The following is a 10076-nucleotide window of genomic DNA, read 5'->3' on the forward strand; positions in this document are numbered from 1 at the left end:
AAGAGGCATGACCCTCCTCTCCGAAGAATGAGTAACGAATACTTAAGTCGCTCCTCTCTCATTAGGTGTACTGTCACATGACAGATGAAAGCAAAGGATGGACGCTGATCGCCCGATTCTCAAACAGTGATAGTAAAAACTGGATGAAAGACACTGGTTTCTGGTGGTACGACCAGCAAGTTGCCATGGGAACAACAACAGATCCGTCAAACAACGCTGACATGATCTCACCCGCCTTTTGGTTGGTCAGCGGCAGAGAGTTTAAGATCACGCGCAGTGATGATCCCAGTCACACTCCTTTATTACAGACCACAGGTAACTGTTTGGCTGGACAAACATTCCGATTAAAAATCACAAGTTATGGCGACTTTAGAAATAGCAAAGCTTTGGGCCTTTAACCAGTGCTTGGAAAGCTGCACGGTTCAATATGGCGGTCAGTACAAGTCAACAGACGGGTTTCAACAGGCTGAGTGCAGTGGAGACATCCAAAGCGCCAACAACATCGGCTTCTGGTGTGACTGGAGTACTGGTGATGGATCAGTGATGATGATTGGTGGAGGAGGAAGTGCTTGTGCACGTGCTGATCACGGGATTGGAATAACAGAAACTGACGATGTTTCTTTCGTTGATTTCGGAAATGAGCAAACTGAATTTGACTTTGGTTACGACGCTCATGCAGGATCTGTCACATCCCAGGCATATGCATTATACCTGTGGATCCGTTGATTTTTACGTCTTAGATTTTACCAGACAATATCGAGTAGTGTTTGTAGCGAATGAGCAAAATAATTTACTTGTAGACATTGTTGTCACGTAGAACAAATGTTTCATTAATCACTAAGACGATTTAATTCCAGTTTAAAACAGAAGATACCCTCGGTTGCGACTTACCTTCAGTCGATGTTTGAAAATTAAGATAGAACTCTTATTAAATATGACAAAGATTGCCGATAATTTTGCTTTTAATCATGATTATAACAAATTAAAACTCCGCAACCCGATTGGTTATTAACAGGTACTTGCCTTTTAATTTAGCATTTCCTGAACAGTCCATACATTTGGCCCCGCCCGCGTCTGTAGGATGTTCAGGACAGAACGCTCGTTAATGAAAGGTCCCGTTATACCGACTACAGATGTATTTAGCGGTGCAGTGATTCACGGTGGACATTTTAAACACGAGAATGACCTGACCGTTAACCAGTCGCTAACTTCAGTCTCAGCGGCAAGAAGCAGCTTTAAAACAGCGGGTTTGAGATCCTTTTGATCACGATTACAGTCCCCCCCTGACATTAGCAAATGCTCTCCGAACTAAACTTCGCGTAGTCTCTCTTTTGCTCGAAAATCAGTGGGGAAGAACGCAAAGAAGAACGCATCACCAGCGACCTCTGGGTCTTGAGCGTGCGATTGTGTCATGCGAAGCCGCGAGCCGCAAGTAGCGCGGGCGTCGCTCGTCTTCCGACGCCCGTTCTACTCGCGACGGATTTTCCGAGCAAAAGAGAGACTGCTCGCGGTCTAACTGCGAGCAAACTCGTGAATTTCTCTGTGAGACGATATGGAATAACATGGAATTGCTCTTTAAGTTTATTACAGTTGTAATTGCTCTTTCAGTTCATTTCAGTTCTGTAAGGTAAAGATTTAAATAAGTAACAAGTAAAGCTTCTTTAACTGAAAATAATTCTGACAGTTAACTTTTGGAAAGATCTTTTCGAAGGCGAAGACGATGATGACGATGATGATGATTGTGATAATGAATGAATGATGATAACTTTATTAATGTTTTGCAACTTTGTTGAATTGAGACGCAAGTTGCAAGAATGTTCAGTTCATTCTGTTGCAGATAAATCAAGTTCGACGATTTGGGTTGCCTGCAGAACAAGTAGATCTGGGGGCATGCAGGGAGAGAGAGAGAGAGAGAGAGAGAGAGAGAGAGAGAGAGAGAGAGAGAGAGAGAGAGAGAGAGAGAGAGAGAGAGAGAGAGAGAGAGAGAGAGAAAGAAAGACAGAGAGAGACAGAGACAGAGACAGAGACAGAGAGAGACAGAGAGAGACAGAGAGAGACAGAGAGGGACAGAGAGAGAGAGAGAGAGAGAGAGAGAGAGAGAGAGATCATTTCCCAAAATTTCTGTTCCCTATCACGTTTTGATCTGTAAGTATCAAAATACTTACAGTAAAAATGAAAGGTAAGTTGATGAAGTGAATCTTACTCTGTTGTTGGCGTGTATACTGGGTATGGCGTATACTACGGATATGGCCAGACTTGATTAACAAATTTACTCAAACCCGCTATATACGCTTAAACCGGTATATACGCCAACAACAGAGAAAGATCATTGCAACAACTCATTAGCATTCAGTAGGCACATTTCACTCTGTACATGGCGTGTTTACCGGGTTTAGCGTATAAAGCGTATATGAGATGAATTAATTAACATCAACTACTACTACTACCACTACTACTACTACTACTACTACTATTACTAGTACTACTACTACTAATAATAATAATTAATTTTATTTATTATTATTATTAGTAGTAGTAGTAGTAGTAGTAGTAGTAGTAGTAGTAGTAGTAGTAGTTGATGTTAATTAATTCATCTCATATACGCTTTATACGCTAAACCCGGTAAACACGCCATGTGCAGAGTGAAATGTGCCTACTGCATGCTAATGAGTTGTTGCAATGATCTTTCTCTGTTGTTGGCGTATATACCGGTTTAAGCGTATATAGCGGGTTTGAGTAAATTTGTTAATCAACTCTGGCCATATCCGTAGTATACGCCATACCCAGTATACACGCCAACAACAGAGTAAGATTCACCTCATCAACTTATTATTGTTCATCACATCACATACGCATGAATACATTTGTTTAACTTTATCAGCTTTTTTCCGTTATTATTTTCAAAAGGAACTAACCACAAGAAATTTGTCAGAAATATCAAAGTTATTGATAGGTTACATAACGCTTATGTAATCTTTTCTTCATCAAATGTATTAAAGCATTAACTTGTTTTGGAGATTTGTATTGTGGAGTGTTTAGGTGAAAGCCATTATTTGTTTTTGAGCTCAACGAAAGAATTTAGAGAAAAAGAATATTGCAAAGCTATTGGTGGTGATCAAATGGAGTTCTCAATCTTTCACCTGTGATTTGCTCTGCTATTCTCTCCGGCGGGTTTGAGAATGAAAATTTGTTCATGTTTGTGACGGAACAGTATTTAAGGGTAGTCAGAACTTCAAACGGCTCAGTTCATGCTCATGTTCATGTGGCAAGATGAGCAAACCTTGCTCTCAGTTAAATAGCAAGGCAATAAGAGATAAGGCGGAGTGCGAGATAGTTGCGAGGGTTGAAAAGCTGTGTTCGGTTGTTGCTTTTAAGTGCGTTTGGCGGGTTAGCGACGCCGAAATAGAAAGAGCATGGAACTGGATATGCGAGAAACGCGACGAATGCGATTTAACCTTGTCAAAATTGGCGGAAATTTGCTTCTTTTTTTCGGCGATAAGTACGTCAACATTGGACAGCAAGAAGCGAAAAAGGCCACAATTGCAGGAGACCAGAGAGAGTGACGAATCGAATGACGAATCGCCCGTCAATGCGTCCCAGCTTTCATCGCCGGGAAAGCAAACATTCCCAGCCATATCTTACTGGGTGGCTTGCCAAACAAACAATGGCTCGGTCATTAATGCACTTAGAATCCAAAGAGCTGTCGCAAGTTGCGGTTTGGAATATTATGCATCAAGGGCGTCACGAAAGAAAAACTGCTGTCATAACCTGAATCAGCTGTGTCAAGTGTTTAAGGACCACAAAAACCTCTGCTTAATGCAACTAGTGGAGTCATCGTACCAGCATTGCCTCGGGTGAGTAGATTAATTTGACCAATTTATATTCTTTGAATTTCTGTTAAATTGCACGCTAATGAAAGTAAATATATAATAAACAAACATAAATAGTCAGAAAGGTAAAAAATGCTATTCATCATTGAAAAATCAAAGTAATCATGCTTCATTGCCCGGTGAAAAGAGACTGTTATTCGATTATCGATAATTGATCAATTTTTATCTTCTCATTTTCAAAACATCGCGAGTTTGATTTCAGCAGTTCACTTTCACAAAGTAATACCAGGGAGATATTGCATTGCCTTACGTCAGCAAAACCTTTTGTTTTGATTGGCAGGGCTCTGCAAGAGGAGCTTCATGGTGACTTCCACGAAGAATCCCAAGAGTCAGCGCCGACGGAAAATGTCGTTCGCCTTCGTGTCGTTCTTGAGAGTTTTCAAACGATGATGGCAGCATCCGTTTCGGAATTACGCCGAGCTGGTCTCGTGTTAGACACCTTTGGATTTGATAACAACCTGCAAAGTACATCGCAGACAGCACTACCAGATCCGCCGCACAAACCCCTATCCTATCCAGTAACAGTCCTGTGCAACGATATACAAATTGTGATGAAAAAGCTGCAGTATGCTGTGTATCGCGGCGAGGTGTACAAACTGGCGGCCAAATCGCAGTTCACGTTCCAGTATCTGTGTACCATGAAAACGTTCCTCCACAGCCTAATGGGAAACGAAGCGTTCAAAGACCGTCTGGTCCAGCATATTCAACGTGTTCTGCCCATACTAAGCGAGCCAGAAAGCTCTTTCATACGCCAAATTAAGATTGACAGAGACCTGATCGAAGTACAAGACGGGTGGTTTTGGAGCTTTTCCTCTGGGTCGTTCGTCCAAGGGATTATCTCAGAATCTCAGGTGAGAAGAATACACTGGACTGTTTTAACATTTAAATAAGAAGATACAATCAAATTTTCAAACCCAATCTTTACGATCTGTAGCACTGTCTGATGTGCTTTTGTTTTGGCTCTTTTCAACAGAAGGGTCTCACAACTCCACGCGCGTTTGTGGACTACGACCGACTCAAGGACCCGGAGCCAAGATATTTTGAGGCAATCCTAAGGAACAGCCTAACAGAAGATGAAATTCGGCAGTTTTGTGCAGATTTCCTGGCGTTGTTCCGTCCCAAAGAACACAAACAGCCTGTGCTGTGTGCTATTGGCTCAGCTGACAGCGGAAAGACCAGCCTCTTCTCACCTGTTTTTCAGATCATTCCCCTAAGCCGAATTGCTCGCGTCACGAAGCAAAAGAGTTTCAACAAGGCTATGATCGACAACCTGACAGAGGTTATCTTCCTAGACGAGGCATATGCCACCCTGCTCAACATAGATGACTGGAAAATCATATGTCAAGGGGGCTTCACGTCGCACGACGCGAAGTGGAAAAAGGCTCAAGGTTTCCATTGCACTGCGACCATGTACATAACTTGCCAGGTGGAAATGGATTTTGGTGCAGCTCACAATCAAGCTATGGACAAACGCCTGCGCAAGTACCACTTCAAGAGTCTTCCTCGTGTCGAACCTGAAGCAAACAAGTGGCTGAGGAAACATGCTATGGATTGCATTGTGTGGGCGCACAATATCGTAGGAGACAGCCCGAGCAGTCAGGCCAGTACAATGCCCACTGTGCACGAAAGTGGTATGCCTGAGGAGGAGTTGCGCAACATTTTGAGCGTTTCTTTAATAGACGAAGAAGTCGACGAAACCGCCCAGGGCGATTGTAGACGAGAACAGAGTTGCGGCCTTCTGACAGAACCGCAATCCCGAGAAGAAAGCTCTGAAGAGGACGCCATTGAAGATGTCGGCGATTCCGATGAAGACGAGACCCTGACGACCTTGAAAGCTAGGCTGGCACAATGCTCACCTGGCTCTCTACGTCACCGCCAACTGAGCCACATGTTAGAAAGTCATCTCGCTGAAAAGGAAAGGCTGAAAAGGGTTGAAGAAAGGTGCTATAAGAAGAGGCAACACTTCTTACAAACGAGGGGAGTGTCGGTGGAGCACGTGTCGTTGCTCCCGCACGACCATAACGAGCCGCTGCCCACACCGATTCGAAGGGACCTCGCTGCCTTTCAAGAAGATCAGGAACAGGAAAGGATCAGAACAGCATTTGGGAAGCCGTGGCTTTTAGCTATGGAGAAGGAAATGGCTGAGCAAAGCGAAAGAATGGAAGATCCAAGAGACGAAGAAGAACGAAGAGTGATGCAAAGTCTCCTGGAAATCAATTGCGAAAAACTGTGCTGTTATCACGAGCGTCATGGAACGCTGAAACTACCGGCTGCCCTGGCAGAACGCAAGAGGCTCTGCCTTAGCAACGAGCTGGTAGACCGTTCTTGCGTGAATTTCATACGAGACCTGTTCTCTCCGCTGCCAGTGAGAGTCTTCCCACCCAGCCAGCGTCCAGCAAATCTGCCTGCCAGAAGCAGGAGCTCAGACGAAGACGACGAAGAATGTTGGTCGGCGGCACCAAAGACACCAATGTACATTCCGAATGACGACGTGGAAGCTATCTGTCCACCGTCCCCAGGCATTGCTCGAGCTCACAACCCTGTAGCAGCTACGTCAGTGAAGAGGCCGCACTTTCAAAGCCAGGCGCATCCATCCAAGAAGCAAATGACCCTGACTCGTTTTATGCAGACTAGTACGCAACCGTAGATTGGTAGTTTCATGGGCTTGTAATAAGACAGCTTGCGTGCGACTTATTCTTTCTATGTTCATATTTGCACATGTATTAGTGTGTGCATTGTTAAGGAATACCACGTTGCGCTTATGCTACGTTTGACTATTTTGCACACGATGTGAATTAAAGGAAAAATATTATGGCTATTAGTTACATTAAGAGATTATAGTTCTTGAAAGCACTGTGAACTAGACAGTCGTTATGCTACAGTGATATTGACAGTGGCGATAGGCCAGTTCCAAAAGAATATAACATGTTTGTTGAGTTTGCTGTCATCTGGAGACAGGAAGATGCATTTACAATAAAGCAATTGATTTTTGTCTGTTTTGTGTACAACAAACTCTGCTTACACCCATCAGCTTTGCATTGAAAGTCAGTGTCCACACTTTTCCAGTCTCTTTATCAAACTAGCGACATTTTCATTCCGGCCCTTTTCTTTAGAGAGTCCGCCGTTCTTCCGTCTTGAAATGCGAAATCGGAATCTCTCAAAATAGCTGTCCACTGTCCAAACCCGTGCTTAGTTATCCCTTCCTTCAGAAAATCATCCTCTTCTTTCGTGAATTTTAAAACATGACGAGTTTTCCTCTGAAGGTGCAAGTTTCTCTTAGGCAGGGTATCCTTTATGGGGGTCGAGCTGTTTTTATTCTGAGCTGTCTCAACTGAAGGCCCGGAGCTGGACGTTGAACCGCCAAGTCTTGCGTGTACGTCATCGTCTACCTCGGAACCCTTGGTACCTTGAAGTTTTTGAAGACACTCGTGACCCTTCAGGGCAACTTCTCGCGATCGTTGCTTTTGATAGTGAACTTTAGCAACCGCAGAACTGTGTTTCTGGTCCTCAGACAAAAACCTTTGCTCTTCGCTAGTGAGCTGATTGAGGCTTTGCGTTTCGACGATTTGGCGATAACGTGTGGGATGAATGTATTTTCCAATTGCATCAAAAACCAGTTTGCTCATAGTTTCGCCCAGTTTGCCATGCTGACCTCCATTTCTGGTGACGAGAACGAAATCACACTGGGGCTTAAGCAACGGTCTAACGTTCGAGATGTAGCCGTTAAGAACGTGCATGTTTGCGTCGGTCAGAATCAAAGAATCGAAGCCATATTTTCCAGCCGTCTTGAACGTTTTCTGATCGATAAATCCACCGTTTTCCTTAGCTGTGGCAATCATGTCCACCGTCAAATATTGGTACGTCATGGGCCGCGATCCCTTCACCTTGATGAACAGATACATGGCTACAAATTTTGTGGCAAATGTTAGGTCTGAGGGGTTCACTTGGGCTGGACTGGTTTTGCACATTTTCACGGTATTTTCGTAACGCGGCAGATGAAATTTCACCACCTCCAATAACTCCTCCATTGTTGCCCAGTGCCCTCTTGCTTCCAGAGTCTCGATGTCTAAATCTTGTGTCCACTGCAATCTCATCATCTTCGCAACTGTTTTTCGGGCTCTCTTGAGGTACAACTCTGTCGTAGAGAACTTTCTTAGAACTGCTCCTGATGCGCCATGAAGTTTTCTGAAGTCGATCAATTCAGAAATAGCATCTATGTAGCCCAAACGTCCACCATGACCGAGCTTACATTCATCTTGTAAGTAGTCGATAAATTTAAACAACAGATTTGGAGAACACAAACTAAAGTCGACCACTTCAAACGTTAACTCCTCTTCATCTTCACAGCAAAATCTAAGAAACTTGAAGCACCTTGTCACTATCTGTTGAGCGGCACGATCTTTCTTACAACCGCCAGCACTTCCTGTCAACCATTTCGTGAATACTTCGCCAATGTTACATGATAATGGAAATGAAGAAAGTAACTTCACGTTGTGCTTTGTGGTCTCGCTTGTCTCATCTTCATTTCTTCCAATCGTCAGCGACTTTGTTACTTGTTTAGAATCGGGCCTTTCGTCAAAATAAAAGAACCAACTGTGTTTAGTGCTAACGTGTTTTCTACAGCCTCTCTGACTTTGAAATCCATCATGTTCACACTCTTGTATCGGGCAATGGTAAAAGCTGTCTGCTTCATCCTTTTCCAAGTGAAGCCGCTTTGGTTTGGGTGATGCTCCTTGGACATCTGACCAATTGACTTTGCACTTCTTGCTCATTTTTTCCCTTTAAACAACATGTGGCTAGCACAATCGCCTTTAAATCTTAGCCGAAACAAAAGGACGTTTCAACTTGCCAAAACATGCCCTTGCTTGCCCACACTCATTACTATTGTGTAAAATTCATGACAGTGAGATACAACCCAAACTTGCCCAGGCAGGTCTGTACACGCCTATTCAGTGACACAATACATAGTTAACGGATCGATAAATCGGAACAATAAAGTCCAAAACTTGTTCCTAATGACCAATTTCGGAACAATATATTCCATTCACAGATAGCAAAATCGGAATAACACAGTCTTTCTTTATTAATTTCGGAACAATGTGTTCCACGCACAAATAGGAACTCGGAACAAAACAGACCCAATTTATCAAGTTAGGAACAATGTGTTCCATGCACAAATAGGAACTCGGAACAATACAGACCCAATTTATCAAGTTAGGAACAATGTGTTTCATGCACAAATAGGAACTCGGAACAAAACAGACCCAATTTATCAAGTTAGGAACAATGTGTTTCATGCACAAATAGGAACTCGGAACAAAACAGTCCTAATTTATCAAGTTAGGAACAATGTGTTCCATGCACAAATAGGAACTCGGAACAAAACAGTCCTAATTTATCAAGTTAGGAACAATGTGTTCCATGCACAAATAGGAACTCGGAACAAAACAGACCCAATTTATCAAGTTAGGAACAATGTGTTCCATGTACAAAAAGGAACTCGGAACAAAACAGTCCTAAATCACTCATTTGGGAACAATTTGTTCCACTTGCAGTTGACAACTCGGAACAAAATGTTCTTGTCTTACCTTACAGTGAACGCTATGTTCCTACTCTGTAAAAAGCTGGTCCTCTTAAGGTTAATAGGAACACAAAAATGAGGAACACTCGATCCCAGAGGAACGTTCCTTTACAAATATCGGAACAGCCGAAAAAACTTAAAATTTGTGAAAAATAAACCAACAAGTTCAGCTTTAAAGCTAAAAAAGCATCTATTAAACGTTTAGGTAAAATAGAACCAAGCTTCAAAATCTAGAGCACTTTGATGTTCTCGAAGGCAGTAAAATAAACCCTGTAAAAATTTTGGGAAATGTGGAGGATCGTTTCCCAAATGTCCTCGTTCCTTTTGCTACTTTTCGTTAAATCTGTTCAGTCTGAGATATTATATCATTTCATTGTCGCTCCATGGCGTAAAAGCATTTAGAAGTTGAACTGCAATTTCCCAGTCAATATAAAATTGAAAAACAGCAACGTTGTTGGATTTTGAAACAAAGTCGAAAAACTAAAGGTAAACGGTCCAAACTGTTCTCTCACAAGAAGACACTTGACTGAGACATGGAAGGGAATGACTAAGTTAAATCTATCAATGTTTCAAAATCCGTGAAATCCGTCTTTTCCGCCGTGTTT

General features: G+C 42.8%; 2 protein-coding genes and 1 pseudogene across 2 annotated transcripts; 2 read left to right on the top strand and 1 right to left on the bottom strand.

Annotated features, from left to right (window-relative positions):
- Positions 1-4: 4 nt before the first annotated feature.
- LOC110055450 (uncharacterized) lies at positions 5-954 on the top strand (annotated as a pseudogene).
- A 1673-nt stretch (positions 955-2627) lies between these two features.
- Positions 2628-6884, top strand: LOC149105502 (uncharacterized). The gene is made up of 3 exons (XM_089271878.1): positions 2628-3854; positions 4171-4741; positions 4864-6884. Exons 1-3 carry the CDS (start codon positions 3271-3273, stop codon positions 6535-6537), a joined length of 2829 nt encoding a protein of 942 aa, XP_089128004.1. The 5' UTR covers positions 2628-3270; the 3' UTR covers positions 6538-6884.
- Positions 6782-9764, bottom strand: LOC149105503 (uncharacterized). The gene has a single exon (XM_089271866.1). It carries the CDS (start codon positions 8660-8662, stop codon positions 6965-6967), a length of 1698 nt encoding a protein of 565 aa, XP_089127992.1. The 5' UTR covers positions 8663-9764; the 3' UTR covers positions 6782-6964.
- Positions 9765-10076: the final 312 nt, after the last annotated feature.

The sequence above is a fragment of the Orbicella faveolata genome, unplaced genomic scaffold (genome assembly GCF_042242905.1).
Source record: "Orbicella faveolata isolate gen_17 unplaced genomic scaffold, um_ofav_v1 contig_34, whole genome shotgun sequence".
NCBI lineage: Eukaryota > Metazoa > Cnidaria > Anthozoa > Scleractinia > Merulinidae > Orbicella > Orbicella faveolata.

Coding starts and splice junctions, on each gene's coding strand:
- LOC149105503 (XM_089271866.1), bottom strand. CDS start 8,662: ATGAGCAAGAAGTGCAAAGTCAATTGGTCAGATGTCCAAGGAGCATCA.
- LOC149105502 (XM_089271878.1), top strand. CDS start 3,271: ATGAGCAAACCTTGCTCTCAGTTAAATAGCAAGGCAATAAGAGATAAG. Junction 3,855..4,170: donor TCGTACCAGCATTGCCTCGG/GTGAGTAGATTA, acceptor TTTGATTGGCAG/GGCTCTGCAAGAGGAGCTTC. Junction 4,742..4,863: donor GGATTATCTCAGAATCTCAG/GTGAGAAGAATA, acceptor TCTTTTCAACAG/AAGGGTCTCACAACTCCACG.